A 24,380-nucleotide genomic window follows, 5' to 3' on the forward strand; every position below is an offset into this window, starting at 1 on the left:
TACACAAATTTAAATATAACCGCAAGTCTTCCAAACGAACATGAAATTTGAAAAAAAGTACATTTACGTGACAACAGATTTATCAGATTTATCTGCAAATGTAACAGGACTAGAATTCATGCCTGCAAATCTCGGTGAATTCCTGGCATGCTGATATTAACCTGGTGGCCATCACTCACAGAAGGGTGGACATGGGGGGACACGGGGGCAGAGGTTAGTGTCAGTTGAACTCCAACCATGGGGAGATGGTCTCCCAGCGTTTTAGGATGAATTGTCACAAGGGATTGCCGCTTGTGTGCGGGATTATATGCCTTGTATTGTCCTGTGAGGATCCGCATCACATCGGCGGCCAACCGCTGTATGTATAGGTATTCCACCCTCCCATCGGTAATTATCATATCCAGGGTCTCCGTTCTCACTACCCACTTTCACACAAGACTACCCGTTGTCGACACAGGCTGTGCCACCTCAGGGCTTTACTGTAAGCCCTGGAGCAGTTACTGAAGGTTTAGTGTGGGGAGTTAATGACTTTGACAACATTGAAACAACTGACCAGGGCTTGGCCTTGTTAATCAGGATATTCTCTGGCTGTGTAAACTTGGAGCTGACCTCACCATAGCTGGGATGATATGTGACCCTCTGATTCAGTGGTAGCTTCTCCTCCCAAAGTGACGTCTGCTTCTGAAGGTGTCAATTGGATGCATCTTTTGTGGGATTTCTTCAGACATTTTCAGCTTTGTTACTTGACAGGTTTGCTGGGGCTGAAGTGGTCCATATTTGCTCTTTCACTGCCGCAGAACAAGTTTTCCTATTTTGCATTTGAGTGTGAACATATAGTACCTGCCATGACTATTTGAACATAGATTGAAGTGTTCAAAATAACTGGAATATGTAAGTGTTAGTACAGGCCAGTGATTCTCTTCTGCTGTGATCTCCCAACTAAGATCAATATTCAACAGTGGAATGTTTTTATGTATTTGATTCTGTTCAGTTGTGTGGTCGAAATTTGAATTCAGAGTATTCTGCACGTTAGCGTAAACAATTCAGAAGTAAGTTGATATTTTGTTAGGGAGATGGACGAATAGACGTGCGTTACAGGTGTAGGATATTTCAAACACTCAGCATAGCGGATTGATTCAGAATAACATTACTGAAAGCTATCATCGTGCATAAAGAAACTTTATCTAAACTAGATTAACAAAAGCAGGATTTATTGAAAACATATTTCAGTGCCTGTATACAGCATTAAATACTGACAGCTGTCAATTTTCTAAAGATCTGTGTATACAGACGCCCCCTGTTTACACACTGTTTTTAATTTCACTTATCAAGCCAGTGTGTATATTCTCTGTGTAGGTGTGTCAGGTGGTCTGATTGTGAATCATTCATCATGTCGGGCGAAATGTGACCGTCTGCTTGTGCGTCTGCTTGTACACACGATCAGATCATCACTTAATTGGGTGGATCAGGAATTCAGATAGTAATGAAAGGTTGTGAGGGTGGAGAAAACAGGTCGTAGAGCAGGTCACAGGATCCGTGGACCCCCAGACACAGAGACTTGTTCATATTGCTTCATTAATTCCCTTTGAACTGGGATGCCTGGAGGGACGTCGCGCTTAGCTGCTCCATGTTAACATTGCCTGTTGCTCAGTAGTTTGAAGAGGAAAGACAGAAGATGTAATCAATGGTGTTCACAACCAGAGCAGACGGCAACGAAACAAACGAGAACATGGCTGTGTTATACTGATGATATACTCCGTGGATTGAGAGAAGGCAGGTGATATAACTGTAAGCCGAGTGTTCTCGTTGCGATTAGTGATCCATCAAGCAGGCAAGCTCCACCTGAGTGAAACTAAGTTCATGTAAGCTTTACTCCAAGCCTGTTTGTTGCGAGAGTAGGTAGTGCTACTATAGGGGCAGTGAATTGATACCATGTGCCCTGGTTTCTTCTCTCATTGTGGATATGAAATATGGATTTGCTGAGTGAATGTACTACAAAGTGACAGAGTGATCGTGTCAATCATATTGTGGATATTCATTTACAAGTGTGTGAGCGTAACCTCGATATGAGATGGCTGCACAGGAGATAGACACACTGGATGAACAGGTACTGTTTGTTGGACTGTAGAGCTGTTTGTGAATGGTGGCTGTAGCTTTAATCATGGAGTATTTAATTCTGTGATATAGAAAGGACAAGAGTTGAAGAATGATCAAGAAACACACTTCTGCGCCGTCTTTGGTGATGGTGGGGACATCACATCTCAGTATATCACGATTGTCATCTGGTCTTAGTTCGGAATTCAGTGATGTCGATTCTGTTTCGAGTGAGATTTCGGAACCTGCTCTTTTCGACTCACAGTCGGAGTTCGTCAGCTACAGCGGCTCAGAAATATCCCCGGGATCTTTACGGAGATCAAGGGAGAAAAAAAAGAAACGTCCAGCACCCCAGCCTCCCGGACGATCCGTATCGATGAGAAACATTAGTTCACAGCGGCCGGCATTTGTTATAGTGAACCAAGCTTCTACAGATTCTGAGTCACAAAATGAATTTGGATTTTCGTCAAGGCCAAATTCTAACTGTTTAGAGTCACCTGATAAAGAGGCGTTTTCGAACTCCCCACATGTGTCCCCTCGTGAAAGGTCAAGATTGAGAGCCTTCAAAGATGCATTAAAATCCCCGCGGAATATTCGGAAAAATTCCAAGAAATACAAACCAGAGAAAGATGAAGTAGAAGCCAATGGATTTAAAGTAACAAAAAATGCTACAATCGAACCTCCGGAGTTCTCTGATCAAACATACGTTATAGAGCACCTTGAGTTTGAAGTTGATTCTGAGTTTGAGGTAAGTCTTCAACAGATATTTCTTTCATCAAATATTGCAACATTCCATATACAAAATATGTTGAGTGAGAATACAGCAGAATCATGTTAGAGGAATGGTGATCAGTTCATCTGTTTGATTAGCTGCTTGACCAGAAAGAAAAAATCTAAATAAATACACAAAATGACAAATGTTTAGCTGTGACATTAGATGGAAATTCTTTCCATTAAAACATTAACATCACAAGAACAAATACATTTCAGTAACAATGACCTCCATTCTGTATCGGCATTGTATGTCATGATTTAAACACCCACGATGTCCAAACATAGCTTTAAGGTGACAGTCAATGGGGTATGAAGACAGTTATGAAACTCTATTGTGTTATTACTCCACGATTACTGTAATGTTTGATATGGTTCGTGGCAGCGAACCGTGAGTGTTTGATGAACATGACCGAGACAAAACTCAATATCAAGTCCTCGTATTTGATCTCACTTTCTTTGTAACAAATGGTCAGTGGACATTAGTTGGGGAAGGAACAGATGAATATTGTTCAGATTAGAAAAGGCGATCTTGTTCGGTCTGTTGAAAATGCCATCATGGGTATTTGGTGTTTGAGGTTTCTCATGAATGAGCTGAGCTGATTTGTCCAATAGAGGATAGAAAGATTTACTTCAGTACCATGGTATGTCAATAGACAGGGTAAGTCGGGTTATAGGTCAGCAAAATACACCTTTCCGTATCACGTCTCCTGGCACGTTTCAAATACTTGTCTCAAATCATGTGACCTCCTTGGTCGTCTGCATACAAGATGAGAATTTGGTCGTGATGTCGGAGTAATCTTCTTCATGCGATTGTGATGTCCTGTCATGAGTTTCTGTCTACTTATATGTCTCTCCAACATTAAGTATTCCCGAGACACATTGTCAGTTAATTGTATGCTGGGTAGGATGTAAGATTGTGTTACATGTCCCACTGTATGTGTATTTGTTGGACTACATTGCCCAAGATTTTTAACTTTGACATTTGAATGTGTAAGCTTGAATATTCTCTCAATTGATATAACAAGTGATTTAACCCAAGTCTGACTTGAACACCAGACAAATATTGTCAACACAGTGATTTAACGCAAGTCTGACTTGAGGACAAGACAAATATTGTCAACCCAAGTCTGACTTGACGACAAGACAAATATTGTCAACACAGTGATTTAACCCAAGTCTGACTTGAAAACAAGACACATATTGTCAACCCAAGTCTGACTTGAGGACAAGACAAATATTGTCAACCCAAGTCTGACTTGAAGACAAGACAAATATTGTCAACACAGTGATTTAACCCAAGTCTGACTTGAAGGCAAGACAAATATTGTCACCCCAAGTCTGACTTGAAGACAAGACAAATATTGTCAACACAGTGATTTAACCAAGTCTGACTTGAAGACAAGACAAATATTGTCAACACATTGATTTAACCAAGTCTGACTTGATGACATGAAAAATCAGCAAGATAAGAAGGGTTTAGATATGGTGATAGAGTTCAAGAAATGGACCAAGAATTCCGAGTATTTTCACCTGTTGATGAGTTTCATACAGATAACATTCTATCTTTGTTCAGGTAATTGGTTTATTTTCATGCATTTTGAATTCAGCGTGTATTTCAGTGGCTTGTGAAATTGGTTATGTAAATGTCCATGGGTTCTGTAGCCAGCTGGAGTCGGTGACGGGTGGAATGGTGTGACAGATAGGTCTGTATTGTGGAACATTGAAATGAAAATATTCTATTTCTCATTTGGGGTTTCAATAATATCAATGCAGTGATTAGATTTTTTCTTTCTCTTTTCCATGGTACACAGTTGAAATTAGCATTGAAGTGGGTTCATCTATTTCCAGCAAGCCTTTGGATTGTTTCTTTCTTCTTGTGCTTATCAGCCAACAGGACAAACAGCAAAACTTGGGTACATCAGAATTTGTAATTTTATGATTCTGCATGAATCTTGCAATCATCACTGAGTCTTAACCCCCTCCTCGCTAATGACTGATTGGTAGCAGTTGGCTGTGGTTGTCCGACTGTCACCAGTGATATATAGAGTACAAGGAGGTGGTCTGTTACCTAGTCTTCATCACTCAGTCAAACCTCCTGCAACCATGTGCGTGTCCAGTTTCTCTGGTCACGTGGCAGATGGTCATAGCATTGTCTGTCGTGATCCTGCATGTCACCTGTCATCTCTGACATGCACTACCCTAGGTCTGAGTGTGTGATATATGTCCATGTCGCTGGAGCTGATGTTGCCGACATGGTCTGAGATTATCCACTGGTTCATCTTTGTAATAGCTGTGTGCCTACATGTCCCTGTTGTCCACATATTGTCACAGATTGTTGTTGGTTATCTCCCTAATTGTGTGGGCATCCCGCCCGGGGTTTCAAATGAGCCATTAAATATGGCATGAGAGAGAGGTCCAGGCCTAGCTTCCATCCACTAGTATTTGCTTCTGTTGGCTCATACTATTGATTGCTGGAGTTGGGCAAGATGTTATGGAAAATAGATTCTCCATTTGATAAAGAAAATATGGCAAACAGTCTGTTTTTCATGAACTTGTAACAAATTCAATTGCTTTGAAAAGACAAAACAAATACTTGTTTCAGTCTTAAATGTTGACATAAATTCATTTCTGAACTGGTTGGGTGTCATGTATTGCCCACCCCAATTTGTGATATAAGAGATCATTACTTAGGCACATGAGTGTGGAGTTGGCCAAGGTACTAGAGTGTTTGCTTGTCACACATTAGACCCAGGTTGTATTTCAAACATGTGTACAATGTTCCAAGCCCATTCTAGGTGTCCCCAGCTATGAGTGAGTGAGTGAGTGAGTTGGGTTTAACTCCGCTTTTAACAGTATTACAGCTATATCACGGCGTGTCAGCTTAATGTGGGAGGAAAGCCTGAAGTGATGCAGGTCTCAGACGTTTACCACTTCGGTGAAACCCACGAGCACGGGTATGGTGCTGACAACCCTAGAAACATAAGTGGGGCGAATCGGGATTTGAACCCACAATCATAGGTTTCTGGCGTGCCCAAGGGACGCAACTCTCAGAATAATCAGAAGTATAACACTCAGTACTCAGCAAATCGCGCCGCCTTAGACGACTGGGCCACCCGTGCCCCCTCCCCAGCTATGACATCGCCAGACAGTTCCTAGCAGCATAAAGACCTGCCATCTAAACCACTTATGCATCTTTTTTTAAAGGGAGATCACTCTCAGATTAAAGTGGATGTTTGAAAAATATACCATTGGGTCATTCAAATCAAGAAATTACTTTAAATTTGTTTGTTCTGATGGACATATTGCTAGAAAACCCAGGGGAAGTTTTTGCTCTGTGAAATCATGTCCAGTCATTTGAACAAGGTTTATTCAGTCCAACAACACCAACCTGCATCTTCAAAGCTAGACTCAAAATGTGACAGACACATTAAAATTTAGATCTACACACAGTGCTGAATGTGTGCTTTGTGTTAGAGGATTGAAACAGAGCTGCAAGATTTGTATATGATGTTTACTACATGTGATGACCACATCCAACTCTCTGGTCCACTGTTTGCCTGGCAGGGACAGGAGCATGACATGATAGAACCTTTCTGTGTGCCTCGTGCACCATGTTAAACAATTGGAAGAGTCAACTGTCCTCGGCTTATGTCACGGAATATCATTTCTTCATGATCACATGGCTCATGCACGCAGGTGTCACTTAGAGAAGGTTAAGGTCTAGATTGAACAATGCGAGTCTGGCTAGCCTGCAACACGTGTGTTTTACACAATACCTTCCATGGTTCCTGCATTTCTTTAGTCTCTGAGAAGGTAAGAATTTAATACGGGCAGGATGTTTGGTTATCTGTTGGTGTTGACAGATTTAGTTTGGTTTTATTTTTAAGATTATGTAAGTATATATTGAGGATATCATGGTTTTGATCAGTTATGTGTATGTATTGAGGACATCGTGTTTTGGATAAATTATGTACATGTATTGAGGACATCATGTTTTGGATCAGTTATACAGTCATATGATATGTCTGAAATACTGCTGACATGACTTATAAGTTTTAAATCACTCACTCCATGGATCAGTTCTATACATGTTTAATGAGGACATTGTCTGTTGGATCAGTTATGTCATAATATTGCTGAATGCGAGTTTATGTCACTAACGCACAGAAATAGTTATTTAAATGTGTATTGAGGACAACATGTTCGGATACTTCTAAAGTGTTTGACATAAATTTCTACTGGCTGACACACAATCACAACTTAATACAATAATATAATGTAGTGGTTTTCTCTGTCTTTCTATCTTCTTAATTCTCAATGCCATCCATCGTCCCATCCATCTCTCTCCCTGTCTGTCCTTCTGTCAGTGACAGCCTTCCTCACCATGGGCGACCCACCTACATGTAATTACTGCTGTACCATGTTACATGTGTCAACAACACAATGACTGGACACAATAACTGGACACAATGACACAGCCCAGTGGTCATGTTATCCAGACATTACCCCCACTCAGACCAAATGTAACCAGATCTCCCCACGACCATCTGGACATCCAATACAATGGCTTGAACACCACACATAAAGATAGGCTAGAAATACAAACACGTAACCTGCTTCCTGTTAAACTGACAAACGTTACCTCAGAACAAACGATAGTAAACTTTCATCATTGTTCTGGTACCAGCCCTGATCATTCACAGCTATGTGGTATTATCCAAACTGGAGGTGGGCTTAGGAGTGTCTGTATCTGAGGGAAGAGTTGAAGCAACTTCCTTATTCAAGTGACTGAAAGCTTTTCATTGTGTAACAGGCTCTTTGGTGCAGTCTATTATTGAGTGTATGTTGTCACAGAGTCAAAAAGGAGATCATTTGTCCTTTAAGAAGAGAAAGAACTGAACTGACATCTGCCCTTTAGACCGAGAAGCCTATCCTGAATACTTGGTGAACTTGAATTCTGCCACTTCAATGTTGTGTGCTTGATAATGCTGAAGTCAGATATTTAAAAATAAGCCTGAGTGTTACATGCTAAATAATGCTGAAGTGGGATAGGTAATAATGCTGAGTGTAACATGCTAAAAAATGCTGAAGTGAGATAGGTAATAATGCTCAGTGTTACATGCTAAATAATGCTAATTATGAACATTTGTTTGTTTGTTTGTTGTTTAAAGCCTCACTCAGCAATATTCCAGCTTTATGAAGGCGGTCTGTAAAAAATCGAGTCTGGACCAGACAATCCAGTTATTGCCATCATGAATAATATCAGGCTGAATATCATATATGTTATGATGAATATTTTATGCTGAGTTATGCTGAATATCATAAACTGTGAATGACGTTTGCTATATCATACTGAGTGTTATAATTCTGATTATTCTGAGAGTTGCGACCCTTGGGCACGCCAGACACCTAGGATTGTGGGTTCGAATCCCGGTTGGCCCCGTTTATGTTTCTAGATTTGTCAACACCATACCCATGCTCGTGGGTTTCACCAAAGTGGTAAACGTCTGAGACCTGCATCACTCCGGCTTTCCTTCCACATTGATCTGACACGTCGTGATATAACTGTAATACTGTTAAAAACGGTGTTAAACCCAACTCACTCACTCACTCACTCACTCACTCACTCACTCACTCACTCACACTGGTTTTACAGAAGTGGTAAATGTCAAAGACTTGCATCAGTTAAGCTGACATGCTGACTTATATAATCATAATACTCATTCACTTAAATACACTGAATATTCTGTGTCATAAGTGTCTTATGTGACCCTGAAAGTTACAAATATATCACGCTGCACTGTACTATATATAACAATGATGGCTATATGATATGTGATGGTAGGCATGAAATTTAATATGATATAAACTGTCAAAGCCAGAAAATAACCAGTCTTGATTATCTGACGAAACAGGTTCAATTTTGTGTATAGGGAAAATAGCAGTAAAATATATATGAGTAGATCACTGAAAATCAGTGATGACACCAGGTGTTCGCTAGAATCATGACATGTTCCAGATTTTCTTTTGATTTTTTTTTACAATTTGCTTTTAGTTCCAACACCATCCATCAGTGTCCAGTCATAAAGGCTCATCACTTCTGCTCCTTGACCACTGGTCATTTATATGAAAATAAGATTTTTTGTAATACCATAAACTTAAAAACAAGGGTCAACATGAAAGCACCCATTCCATCACATTAGACACAAATGACTGACCGATGCTTTGTTTTAGTTTATGTCGGTTTATGAGCAAAACTAACCTCTTTGTCCCTTTCAAAAATGGGCTTTTTTCACCATGTTTATATGACAGTTATCAGTCATCTGGTCTGATATGACAAATGAGCTGTCAGGATTGGTCAGTTTGGCCACTGGGCATAGCATTGAAGTGGCCACAGCAGGGTATACCTCCCCCTTTTTCTCCATACAAATTATCACCTGACCAAAGATTTCCTTGTTTGACTTAGGGTCATACACCCCTGGCTAGCCAGAATGTTTTTTTGTTGCTTTTGATTAAACCTATTGAAGCATAAATTTCCCACTATCCCGTGGCCTCCAGCCGCAACTCTTTCAATAGGGTAGGTAGATGAACTTTTCTATGCTGTACTTACATGTAAAGAAATAATTCAATACCCTTGTCAACTGAACGTAACACGGAGAAGCAGGCTTGAATGGCTATGGCAGAAACTTGGCAGTGTGATATGACAGTTCTTTTAACGGGGTAGTTGTGTGTTGGTAGAGCATTATATCACCATTGAAAGTATCCCCAGGACTAGCCAGCTCTGGAACTATGAACGAAGATAATTTGCAATAACATGAGCAACAGTATTAATAATGGGGCTGGTTAAAGAGGGAGGGAGTTGGTAACAGTGATCTTGTTACCATATTCGACGTTTTATGCGCCCTGCTCTAATAAGTGTCCATGGCGATATTGGGTAATATATTGGCTAGTGAACAATCCCAATTAGCACCACTTCCGATTGATCAATGTACACAAGACTTATTTATGCACTTGTGTGTTATATGTACCCTTAATTAAATTAAATTCTGGAAAAATATATCTGTCATGTATAATACGCACAGACTTTTCTTTTGTATCATTTCAGGCTGTCAGCATAAACCATGAAATTTACAATCTTTCAACTCTGTTTTTTTTTCGCCAAAACTATATTCCAATAAGAGCCCCCTATTTCTAATTTTGAGAGCACCCTGGGCGCTTATTACATCGAATACGGTATACAGCATGTCATCTTGGTGTGGGAGGAAAGCTCAAAGTGATGCAGGTCTTAGACGTTTACCGCTTTGATGAAACCCAACTTCATTATGTTTTTTTAACACTTCGTATTGAGGACAGCGGTAGAAACTAACAGTTTATGTCCACTAGTCCTTAAAATGATAACATATAGCAAAACCCTTAAAATGGGCCAATTTCTATTAGCCCTTAGGATACCTTTACTATTGGGCAGTTTGGTAAGGACTACAGGACTAGTGCCAATTTCTAACGCTGGAGGAAATTAACATCAAACCAACCACAACGACATTTTTCACTTTTTTAGTTTTTTTCTTATTGAACAAGAATGTCTTGAAAACAAGAACTCAAATCTTAGAGATTAATCCTGGGCCGGTTAAGATGATTTGCAATATGTATCCCCATGTTTTTTGTTAAAACAGTTTTTATAAGAAATTTACCCCGGTACCTCAACACTCAAACCAATCCTGACAAGTTGTAATAATTTTCATTATTTGCATATTGGCCAAATAAATTTTATAAGCAAACTGATCGGGTCCATATTGTTTGTATGTCTATGTGACAAAGCAGTATTTTAAGATAAATATATGACGTATCTGATGAATTATCCAGTTGACAATATGTTGCTTTATGATAACAGTTTCAATTTTGGAATAATGGCAGATGTTATTGTTGTTTATACATTGTCATCACCAGAGTTTATTGAAGATCTCATGTTCGATTGCATCTCATTACAGCATGGTTGTATTATGCTAATTTGGGAGATACGATCAGTATGCCACGTCTGTGTTGTGACATCAGTCACATGACTTGGTTTAGGTCTCTTTTCAGCCCTAATAAATGCTTATTACTTTAACTGAAGCAATTATGGTATCACAACATTCTTGATAGGAATTAATGTTCTGATTATTGGAAAACAAATATTCTGTTGTTTGAAATCAATTTCTTTGAATTTTGATGGTTTTTGTCAAATGTTAATAAGGATAGACAAAATGTATTTTCAACCTGAGCAACTCTTAAATTTGCAAAAAAATGCAACACTATATCCTCTTACACCTCTTACTTACATATAACATACAAGTCAACAAGAATTGCCATAGCTACAGATGAGCAGCGTATTTGCGTAAAATCCTTCCCCTCCCCCTCCCCACCCCAAATATTCAAAACCTAATTACTTTCAATTAACTTGCTAACAGAAACGCATGCATTAAATGAAAAACTCAAATGTATAAAAACAGAATGCGTAAATACCCAATGAAGCTAATTTCCAAAACACAATTACGAGCTAATTTTCTTTCCCAGTCAAGCCTATATATTTAGAACAGTTATATACATCTAAAACATTTTTCCATTTTTTTTAAATCTTAAAATGTTCACGAATATTGGTGAAAACCCAATAGAGTGATGAATAGATGAGTGAAAAAATATTGGTTACCCAATGAAAAATGTAAACCCTAGAAACCCTAGAGTAAAACTCAATTGCTCAAAAAGTCATCTGGAGCTCTGAATTGCACAATAATTGATAACCTACCCACACTAAGTTTCCCGTTCATCCTGCCTGTTTTTACACAACACTAAGATATGTTTACTGAATAATAGAACCAGCATGACATAAGCTTTCAGACACGATAATCCATGGTTACATGGCAGCTGAAATCGTTGACATATTTTCTTCACAAATTAGTTAATGTGGATTCAGTTAATCTGTGTTACCCTAGTCACGAGATGGTCATACAGTGATACCATCCAGTCGTGTAATTGAGAGGGCTATCATTGATGTAACGCTCCGTATCATTATCAGTGATGTGATGTCGTGACTCACAGCTCTGACATCCCTGCATCAAACAATAACCTTCCTACCATCTGCGTCATAAATAATATATTGTCATGCATATAAGTCATTTTAAGATTTTACAAAATTATTATAAATCGATTATTTTTGATTAGAATCCATTGCACAGAAAGGAATTCGAATCATTTAGCTCCAACCCATATATCTGACATTGATGACACTTGAACTTTGATTGGGTATTGTTTCTGAGCTAAGTTCATTCTATCTGCTTCTGTGGTTATTCGCTATGGAGAATTATCAAATGCTCGTCGGGTTACTTTTGATTCAGATGGGACAACGAAACACATCGAAACTGTTGTATAGGTAGGTTTAGTGTCTCATATCCCCAAAAATGAATTTACATATCTGTTGTGCTCTATTCTTTTCAGACATGTAGAACTATCTTTCAACTGACAGTTGTGTCAAAGGTAATCTGTTAGAAAAGAAGTGCTCAACTTGGGTAGGAATTCCTTTTATCTACAGAATGGGTATTTAGTAAAATCTTGACAACCTGACCTCAATTTCACATTACTTTTCAGTGCATAAACTTAAATTAATTTTGGAAAGATAAGACTTTGATAATACTAATTGAGATCTCTGTTCTGCAGTTTAAGTATTTTCCTATTGATAGTTCTTTAGTGTAGTCTTTAGAAAATTATATTGAATCATATATTAATTGTATTAAGAAAATTTCAGAATAATTTAAATTCAAATTAAAAAATTTAATTTAAAAAATGGTAACCTTCAGCTAAAATATGCTTTAAAAAACAGCATCTTGGCTGTGTTTTGTTGGTTTTTCTTTCTCGTGACTGACACTATTTAAAACAATAGAGGAAATGGCATGGCGTGATAAAGCTGTCGTTATTATAAGCTTTGTCTTAAATAGACCATGATAGTGTTAAAGTAATAGGCTTGGGCCCTCTCTGGGTTATGTCCTTCTCACGTCTATGGCACATAAAGTACAGATTGTCTTCTTAAATTACAAACATTCTTTTGATGTTGGATGTAACTGGTTGTAACTGACAATCGCTCCTCCTTAAAGAAAATCCAAGGAGAAACCCAAAGCTTCTGTTGCAGTGTTTCCTGTGCAGTTGGATACCTGTAACGAGGTTGAGACTGCAGTTGATACCTGTAACGAGGTGAATTGTCTTCAGCACAGGTGTCTCAGTGCAGGGTGCTATCTTTTAAGAATGAATGAAAGCGACACAACTCTTTTCATCATCATGCAAATATCAACTAAAATCAGAGTCCTTTGTATAATTCTGACTATATCATAAGCTTGTGTTTAAGAATGACTATGAAATAGTGATGATACGAGCTGTATCCAAAAAAGGTGATTATATCCTGTCCCACCGGTTGAACCATCACAAACACATGCAAAGGAAAGGCAATTAAAAAAACAGATCACTGATGCATCAAATATGAAAATATGCTCAACATGTCTACCATAGAATGTTTTAAAGGTTTACTAAGGCCTTGAATATTGTACCCTTGATCGTGGAAGAATCGTATGACATTCTTTAAAATTTTTGTAGAAAGAGCACGCTCGACATGGACGATTGGTTTAAACATACTGAAAATATACTGATGGAATGAAAAATGAAATGGTTTAAATGGGACGATGGCATTTCACATCGACCCTGAAGAAATGGTTGTAATGCTGACATGTGCCGTAATTTTCACTCTGTGTCTTAATAGTGCTCAGTGACTTGTGTGTGTATCATCTTGCTCCAATGACATGGATCAATGCTCATGCTTTCAGTCTCTAGTTTGGTTGGTCCAGATTTGATTATATGCATACAGCCATTGGAGTACAGGTAGCCGATGTAGTCGTCTCAGGTGCTGCAATTTGCTGTGCAGAGTTACATCCCTTATTTGTTCCAGGATCCACTGATCTTGCTTTTAGTCACTGGTTTGTTTGGTCCAGATTTGATTATATGCATACAGCCATTGGAGTACAGGTAGCCGATGTCGTCGTCTCAGGTGCTGCAATTTGCTGTGCAGAGTTACATTCCTTATTTGTTCCAGGATCCACTGATCTTGCTTTTGAATACCAGATGGTCCTTTAGACATGATGAAAAATGAAAAATAAGAATTTCTCAAACTTCTGATTATTCTTGGTCTCTCAACACCATACCTCTACTCATGGTTACACCAAAGTGGTAAACGTCCATGACCTGTTTTTCTAACACATTAAGCTGACATGCCATTAAGTACTGTTCAAACTGACTCACTACGCACATATATGATTGATATGTGTATGGTGATTATTTTCAAAAGATTAACAATAAAATACTGATAAGATATCTCATTCTTATTCCTACAAATAATATGTCTTGTTGACATTGTCTTGGTATAACATGTCTGTCAGGTGTACAAGACATTTATGTTTGATATGCTGAAAATGATATGACATGTTCTTTAAGAACTATTTGCATATCTGTCCTTGCTGGGACAGAAGAATGAAACATGCAAATGAATCTAAGGATGATGTGGAAAGGGGAGTGTGACAGGCATTTAGTATTGGCAGAGCAGGAGGACTACCAGGATTGGTGACAACTTCCTCATAATAACCCAGTACTTCTTTTGGCCCTAACTGTAGGTGAGACATGATGTCGTGATGTTGGACAAAAATACCTCCTATATGATCATTGACTGCCTCCGTGGTCTAGTGGTAGAGCATCCGCCCGGAGAGCGGAAGGTCCGGGGTTTCGATCCCCGGCCACGTCATACCAAAAGACGTTAAAAGTAGTACTTGTTGTTACCCTGTCTGGCGCTCGGCATTAAGGGGCTAAAACAAGGACTGGTCGGCTCGGAGTCGGGAAAACTGTGTCTGAGTGGGGTATTGATGTTAAACTGCGGCATGGTATCTCAGTGAGCTAGCACTATAAATCGGCATCAGTCCGGACTAGTACAAGCAGCCACACAAACACACACATGTACATGCACGTCGCTATATAAGTGCAATAATCTTGAACACGATGTTAAACCCCATTTCACCTCACCTCTATATGATCACAGTTATCACAGTAAATACAGGTATCTCATTTTTACCTTATTTGAACTTAACTGGGGAGCTAGGGGTGGGAGTGTATGTTGAGGGGGTGGGGGCAATCCTAGAGCTATCAGTCTGCTTCCTAGGGCATTATGAATTAATTAGATTTTCATTCCTGCTTGTCTTACTATCAAACACCCCCACACCATTTTATTGTAACCAAGAACCTACAGACAAAATATAACAAGCTGTGCTCCCTTCTTTCTGTATGATGCGTTTACCAGTTTGTTAAAAAAAATAGAAAATTTAAATGCCGACCCATGCATAAAGAAACTATAATAATTAATTTATTGTGGATTTTAGAAAATATACATGGTCATTTTGATAATACATTGTATCTCAATACATATGCATTTCGGTTATGAATTAAATTATGGTATGAATCATATTGACCAGAGTAGACACAATGAATTAATTTGAACTGGTTCTCAAGTTATCTCAGACGAATAAAGTATTTTAAAAATTATATTAACCATTATCTTTTTGGAAACCTCTTGTAGTTAGAGATTGCTACTAGTCTCAGACAAGCAGACGAGTGGTCATTTCAGATATTGTCAAATAAATATTGTAGTAAATGTCTATTTCTAAAGTTAGTTTCCAACTCTCTTTGGTGTTCATTCACATATCTGCAGGGTATACATGTATCTGCATGACCACTGGCCCCGGCTCGAGTCCTAATCGTGTTGTCAATATTTTGTTTTTTAGATAAAAGTGTAGTGGTAGATGAGTGCCTTGGCTGCTCCCCTCTCTCAGATGTTATCAGACACTTGTGACAACATGTTGATACCCGGAGACAATCTCCACCCAGGAGGTTCATCGACCCCTCTTTTCTCTGCAATCTTTACAATTTTACTTTCTTAGCCCTCTCAAATACCTTTACAATTTTGTTGGTGGGCTTGCCTCCACTTCATACCCTGATTATGACCTGTCAATTTCACATCAGTCAGACCCCCAGTTAGAAAATTTGAAACTTTGTACTGGTTTTATACTGATTCAAGATGGCCGCCATTATGACATCTTTCACAAATACATTGTTATAACTGTTCTTGGTCTTAGTCCATCTCTTGGACCCCTGGTTAGCCATGAGAAAACTTGTGTGATGATAGTTAAATACATTATTCCTTATGCCTATTTTGAACTTATTCAAGATGGCCGCCATAATGCCATATTCAAAAATTCAACTGATAGTGTATGAAGTTTATTGTCTTGGTATTAAATCTACTGCTGACATTTTGTTCAGGCTGTCTTACTTTTTGTTTATGACAGCAATCTGAATATGAATATTCCTAAGACCTTTGGATTTTAGTTTAGTTCACAGATGTTTTTAGTAATTGTTTCAGGTTAGCAGTGAGTTGTTGATGATTCAAACAATTCCATGGAATTTCATTATTAATACAGTAGTGATATTTGCCTGTTCAGAGACCAACATTTTTTATGAATATTTCACCAGCCAAAACCTAATATATACTACTCAAAATCAGTCAAAGAACACCCGGTTCTTTCACATGAAATAAATGGGGTGTTCTTTAACTTCGTTTGAGTAGCGTATTTCATAGATACCTTTTAACCTTGAGAAATATTTTGTTGATAATATCAAAATTGTTTATTGTGCCATCTTGAATTCCTGAAATCTTAATAATTTTGGAAATGTTGATATATCAAGTTTTATTATTAATGATATTTAGATCTGATAAAGTTGTGTAGGTAAACTACATTGTCATTGGACGTTTAAAGAATCATATTTCTTTCCTGTTACATGATCAGTGTGCCATCAGCACTTCCATCACAACACTATCATCCTCCCATTCATCGCCATCTCGTCACATTATCATTGGTGGCTCGATCATTGTTATTGTCAGGTAACGTTTGAATGACAACTAGTTCCATTTTGAAAAGATGTCAGGACAACAGCCTCTAGGACATCACTCTAGAAACACTTGAAAGATGTGTGACTCTTATTCATTTTCTGTGTTGTATTTATCACAATACAGAACTATTCGTAGAAAAAACGTTTGAAGGACAACTGTTTCTCCTTATGATAGTGTTTGAATGAAAACTAGTTCTAATGTAATTATCTGCTAGTAGCAGCTGATACTATTTGAATGAAAACTAGCTCCAGTGTAATTATCAGATACTATATGAATGGCAACTTGTGCCAGTGCCTTTGTAAGGCACCCTGAAATGTCAGCAGGTAGTAAAATCATTGTGATCAAACTACGCAGTGAACTCCGGTTAAGAATGAGAAGGAGTGGTTAGGAATGTACAACGCTGACCTACAGTGGGATGGCTTAGCTGTAACCACATCCTTTGTGTTTCAAATGCGTGAAATACCTGCATGCAGACTTGTCACACATAAACACACATAGTAGTAACACCTTAGTATTCCATGCAGCATTAACTGCACTGATATTACTCTATTCGTTCTAAATGTCTCCTAAATATGTAAACTTGAGGTAAGAGAATGAGTCTTCAGAATCTGTATCTTGTGAAACACTCATTCCAGGTGATAGTTTATTGGGTAATGTCATTTGTTTATAACTCTGAAGACACTGCAGAAACCAACCTGCTGACCTATATTGTTCATCAGCTGTTGATGATGGAAGAGGTGTTGCAGATATAAAATATTTTTAAGAACTTACAATTTTATAGCAGAGGTTATATCATTACTGATGGCTCTGAAGTATCTTTGGAATTTCTCATTGATAGATGTAATCTTATATTGTGCTGATACGCTAGAATATACATGTTGTTTTTTATTTGTGAGAAGCAGTTTGTAGGAAAGGGACACGACGTAAGTGCAGTTTGTACAAAGATTTAAGACGGCGTCTGTTTATGATGACCGAACATTAAAATGATAGGTTTCTACAAGTATTTTTACACATTTTTGGTCTAATTGGGGAGCGGTGGGGTAGCCCAGTGATTAAAGTGGTTGCTCGTCACGGCCGAAGTCCTGGGTTCAATTTCCCGCATGGGTACAATGTGTGAAACCCATTTCTGATGTCATCTATCGTGATAATGCTGGAATATTGCTAAAAGCGGCACTCACTCACTCACTCAAAATGGCTGTGGGAAAGGAATAGAAAAATTTCTGATACATAAAGTACAAAAGTTAGGTTCAGAAAGTACAGATTATCTGTCTGTCTTGGGTATATAATGCAGTCCTGTCAAGGCTCTATCTAAATTTATAACAAGTATAACCAAGGGGTATATCATTTCTATTTCCTCATAACCCATTACTTAATCTCCTAGTAATATATGAATGTTGAACCTTATATCAGATAACCTGTTTAGAATGTAACACGGGTTATTTTACAGAAATGAAGCTGTAATGGAGAAATCAAGAGAATGTGTTGAATCCTTCAGGGCTCGTTAATTCTACTCCCGGAATCAATAGATTTAAGTGATTTGTCCGACTTTGACCATGTTAGGGTTGATTTGTGATTTCGATATAATTTTTTATATACCGTATTTTACGTAATAAGCGCCCACGGAGATATTTGCTAATATATTGGCTAGTGAACAATCCCAATTAGCACCCTTCGCGTGTTATATGCACCTTTAATTAAGGGAAGTTAAATTCTCGAAAAATATATCTGGCGTGTCTAATACGCACAGACTTTTCTTTTGTTTTATTTCAGGCTGTCAGCCTAAACCACAAATTTACGATCTTTCAACTCTTTCACCAAAATTATATTCTAATAAGAGCCCCCTCTTTCTAATTTTGAGAGCACCCTTGGCGCTTATAACGTCGAATACGGTAGATCTATATTTGTGAAAATTTTACTGGTTAAAACACATCTACAGAACGCCAGTGAATTCCTGGCTCAGAATCAACTGCAACAATAATAGTGACATGTCGTTATAGTGGTATAAGACAGGTAAATCAGTAGTGTGGAAATATTGTGAAATTCAGAAGGAACAAAAAGTGCTCGTACCACCCAGACAAATAAGTAATGTGTTGTTAAACTGAGATCAAATTTTGGTGTTTGATCTTTTGATATTGAGTCCACAGGTACAAAATAAACGTTCTTTAAATGCCCAATAATTGTTGTGTTTTGCTATGTAGGAAAAAGGATATATTGACAGAATAAAAAAATAAAATGTTTTCCTTCAAATAATTGTTCTGTTTGTTAGCTGGACCTACCTCGTACCCCTGCATCCCTGCAGGGCGGAGTGTTTATGAGGCATCACCTACCTGCAATTACCTGTAATCATCTGTACTTACCTGTTGTATTTCTTACAGTCACCTACTTATTGGCACCTGAGGCTATATGCCTGGATAGGGGAAGGAAAACTGTATGTGCAGATGTTTCATTTCAAATGTCTTAATTGATAATAATCTCCTTGATCTTACTTTTATGATAAAAACAAGTCAAGGGATGTTTACAGCAGATGAAAAACAGCCACGCCATAAAAAACATGCAGCGGAAATACCTAACACTGTTTCCTGGGGGGCAGCGTCTCCATTGCTTGACAATTGAAAATTGGGGATGGGAGATTTGATTAAGATAATCCGGAATATGTCGTAAGTTGGTGATAAGATCTGTTGATGACTTCCGTTTGTTGGAACTCTTTGATGATGGAGGTGTAGATGCAACACAAGAGGTCACTCGTCGGTGGGTCAATATTAATTATATTGGGGATCGTGAGATGGACATGAGTGTAGGCGGCATGTTACCCGGGGATGAATGAACGGTCGCCCACTGTTGTTAGTGGTGTATTCAACAGAGGAGGGTGGTGATGGACCGGGGGCTTATGTGGGATAGTACCTTGTACATCACAAATCAAATAGGGGATGGTACCTGAAATAATGAGCTAACATTAAGGATGACCTTTTGTTTACCTGACCTTTTCTTTACTTGACCTTTTGTTTACTTGATCTTTTGTTTACTTGACCTGTTCGTCAAAATCAATGTATCCTTTCACATTTTTTAGAAAAATTGTTTTTGACAATTTAATATATCACACAGATATACCCCTGGAAATAGAAATCTCACTATCAAATACATAGACCAAACATGGTTGACCATTTTGAATGAGTTTGGTTTAACATTGCTTTGAACTTTATTTTGTTTAAATCACAGAAAGGAAGGAAGCGTAAAGGAACATAGGCCTTAGATGTTTACCACTTTGGCAAAACACATGACCACGGGTTGGTGCTGACAAACCTCGAAACATAATGAGACAAATCAGCAGAGATCCAGATAAGCTGCGTATCTGCGTAAAAAACGCATCAGAAATGCAGAAATACGCAGTAAAATAATATCCAAGCGTATCAAAATATGCAACAAACATTACAGATACGCTACAAAATTAAAACTTGTGCGTATATTAAAAATATTGTGAAGTAACCCTGCATATTCGATTGGCAAATCAGCAACTTATTTTGAAATTATAAACGGGCATTCCGTTAACCTTGCCAAACTCCACGATGACAGTTACATCATGATCATTTGCCATCACACTTTCTTGTGGAAGTATCATGGTATTTTTGAGTCCTATAAAGCTCTCGAACCCACACAACACCAGTTTGCAGGGACTAAATGAATAGTGTTTTTAAATATTTAACTTAAATACCCACATGTGTAAAAACTAGTGGGAAACAGAAATTTGAATACCCAGATAGAATAGCTGATACGCAGTGATTTTAAAATGCATGGGTAAAATACCCACAACACCAAAAGCTTATCTGGAGCTCTGAATCAGGGATTTGAACCCAGGGTCATAGGTTTCGGTGCGACAAAGGGACACAACTGTGAAAATTGAATTGCACCTTTGATGACCTCTCACCTGTGTACCTCTGACCATTTTTAATCGTAATGAGAAGTTAGAAACAGTCTGAGACCATACGAACATGATGTGTCTGCCAATAAACAATAAAATTGTTGTTTGTAGATAAACGTGACATGTACTTTAGACATGTTACTAATAATAGCTGATCTGTGCTATGTTAAGGTAACTGGTGATTTAGATAATATGTCTGTACGTGAATCAGAAATAATCGCACATAATCACAGATAATGATTACATGGTGATAATACCCCTCCCACAGTAGCAGCTTAGCCGAGATGCTGTGAGAGTTATAAAGGCGATATTTCATTGTGTGAGTCACGGATTATGAAGTATCTGTTTCTGTTGAAGGGTAGCATCAGTAATTTCCCACAGATACCCGTCTGCTCATTGCACATCAAAGACTAGGATCTTTTATTTCAAGATTACATAAAATGATTTGATACTTTTTGGCAATAATATTGCACTGAATGGGTAGCCTTGATGCTAACTTATCCACTCATCATACAGTAGATCCGGGTTTGATTCCCGACATGGGTACAATGTGTGAAGACCATTTCTGGTGTCCCCCAGCCGTGATATTGCTGGAATATTGCACAGTTTAAAACCATACTCACTTGCGCTAAATGATAGGAATTATTGAAACGTAATTTAAATTTTCTTTTTTGAAGGTCCCACAATCAAATGTGAAATCTGACATTCTACTAAATTGAAATTTCAAGTAGAAGAAGTTGGCTAATTTTTCCTGTTGTGAGAGATGTGTTGATTAAAAATGATGATTAAAGTGAACCTTGTGACAGCCGAGGACGATAGGTAGGTGTAGGATTCTGGTCGGAGGAGGCTACCAAATAGATCAGGTGGTCAGACTTGGTGACTTCATTGATAGCATGTCATCATATCCCGACGGCATGGATTGTTGTTCATAATATCAATCACTGGTTTGAACATAATTATATACAGGACGGAATCATATTGCTAGAATATTGCTGTGTGGCGTTTAACAACAGACAAACAACAGCATGGATTGTTGTTTACAATATCCATCACTGAATTGTCTGGTTTAGACGCAAATATATACAGGACGGAATCATATTATTGGAATATTGCTGTGTGGCGTTAAACAACAGACAAACGTACATATAAACAAACATGTGTATTGCCATTCAATCATGTTTCATTGTCATCTGGACTTATAAGTGATCATGGGAAGAAGGGGGAACTGTCTTGGCAGAAATTGATTCAGGAGAGGCCATACACAAATATTCGTGATTTACAAAAAAAGCGGCAGTGGCAAGTTTAACAAAAGAGTTTGTGTCAAAAAGTCATAAAAACTTTTGGTGTCAAAAGTAAAAAACTGATGATTGAGTGTCCGACAAGAAGAGATGGATTGGACCTGTCACCACGGTAGCCAGAGTTTGGTGTCAAAAGGTGAAAGGTTTAAAAAGAGGGAGGAACGATTTGATAAAATGTGTACGAGACCTTGGTTATTTTTAAATTCCGACGGTTGTTACAAAGCATAAGTGGTCCAGATGAGAATTTTGTTTAAACTCTACCACCTTGCCCTGGATTTTGTATACAACACAGCTGAGCCACACAGTCTATATTTGAAATGAATCAATTAGGCATTGCACTAGACTAAATTGTATATCTCAAGAATAGACATTATACACGTCAGAGAGCTGTACTTATGTGTGGGCATCCATTCAAACTCCAGTGGGTTAACTTTATCCAATATAAATGTTTATGTTCTGTTCTAAGCAGTTTTGAACTGTCATCGTTTGTACAAGCAGAATTTAATTACTGAGTTAAACCTGGAATTAATTCCATTTTGTGAAGATAGACGCATGGATGGATGGATGGATGACTTATTGATAGACAGATGGATGGATTGATAGATACATGGGTGGATTGATGGATAGTTACTTGGACGGATGGATCATTGATTGATGTATCATTTATAGACGGATAGATTGGTAGTTACTTGGATGGATCATTGATAGATGATGGATTGGTAGTTACTTGGATGGATCATTGATTGATGAATCATTGATAGATGGATATATTGGTAGTTACTTGGATGGATGGATCATTGATAGATTGATAGTTACTTGGATGGATGGATCATTGATAGATTGATAGTTACTTGGATGGATCATTGATAGTTACTTGGATGGATCATTGATAGATGATGGATTGGTAGTTACTTGGATGGATGGATCATTGATTGATGAATCATTGATAGATGATAGATTGGTAGTTACTTGGATGGATGAATCATTGATAGATGATGGATTGGTAGTTACTTGGATGGATGGATCATTGATTGATGAATCATTGATAGATGATAGATTGGTAGTTACTTGGATAGATGGATCATTGATTGATGATGGATTGGTAGTTACATGATTGGATGGATCATTGATTGATGAATCATTGATAGATGGATAGATTGGTAGTTACTTGGATAGATGGATCATTGATTGATGAATCATTGATAGATGATTGATGGATAGTTCCTTTGATTGATGGATCATTGATAGATGGATAGATTGATAAGTTACATGGGTGGATGCATGGATGGATACTTGGTTGGATGGAAATCTGAATGGATACAGATGGATGACAGATGAATTGATAAACATGAATGAGTAGACAGGGATAGATAATTTGACATAGGAATGGATGGATGAGAAGATGCTGATGTATTGAGAGCATGGACAGCAAGATGGATAAATAAGGGAATGAATGGCTAGATGGATGGATAAATAAGTAAATGTATGGCTAGATGGATGGGTTAAGGACAAATGAATGGCTAGATAGAGGATAAATAGACAAATAAATGGCTGATGGATACATAAATAGGTGAATGGCTAGAAGGATAGATAAAGAGGTAAATGAATGGCTAGGTAGAGGATAAATAGGCAAATGAATGGCAAGATAGAGGATAAAAAGGAAAATGAATGGCTAGATAGATGGATAAATAGGAAAATGGCTAGATGATTGGATGAAGAAAGATAAATGGGTGGATAGAAAGATGGATAAATGAACAAAAGCAATGGGATCATTTCAGGTGATACTTTTCATATTTCTCTCAATCTTTCTCAAAGTTTCCATGTGGCAACATATGACTCAAGTCCTTCAGAGGCAGGATGGTTTTGCCCCCCTACAAAGGAGACACTAGGACTACGCCATGAGGGAAGTGTTATATATGTGCTAGACGGACAGGAACAAATACATGACAAGGACTACAAGTCACAATGCCTGGGTGTGGCAGTGAGGTGTGAGTAGCATTGACTGAGACAGTAAGAGCAGTCTATGAGTTACCCCACCCACACACCTTCTCACACACACCTCATACATTCACACTCTCACACACCTTCTCACACACTCACGCTCTCAAACCTCACCTTCTCACACACTCACACCTTCTCACAATGTCAAACCTCACACACCATTTCACACACTAACACCTTCTCACACTCTCAAACCTCACACACCTTCTCACACACACCTCATACATTCACACTCTCACACACCTTCTCACACACTCACACTCTCAAACCTCACACACCTTCTCACACACTCATA

The 24,380-nt window shown here is 38.2% G+C and overlaps 1 protein-coding gene across 6 annotated transcripts in view; it reads left to right on the plus strand.

Annotated features, from left to right (window-relative positions):
- The window catches only part of LOC139475122 (rho GTPase-activating protein 20-like), a 247,204-nt gene that overhangs the window by 148,203 nt on the left and 74,621 nt on the right, over positions 1-24,380 (plus strand). The window contains exon 1 of one of the 6 annotated variants that reach the window (XM_071258377.1): positions 1,270-2,842. The exons of the other annotated variants lie outside the window; for them this stretch is intronic. Within the exon in view, the coding sequence (XP_071114478.1) occupies positions 2,207-2,842 (636 nt within the window). The 5' untranslated portion in view covers positions 1,270-2,206. Of the gene's footprint in view, positions 1-1,269; positions 2,843-24,380 lie in introns of those variants that run through there. 6 annotated transcript variants of the gene reach the window in all.

Source organism: Haliotis cracherodii, unplaced genomic scaffold (assembly GCF_022045235.1).
Source record: "Haliotis cracherodii isolate W230 unplaced genomic scaffold, xgHalCrac1.p SCAF_3, whole genome shotgun sequence".
NCBI lineage: Eukaryota > Metazoa > Mollusca > Gastropoda > Lepetellida > Haliotidae > Haliotis > Haliotis cracherodii.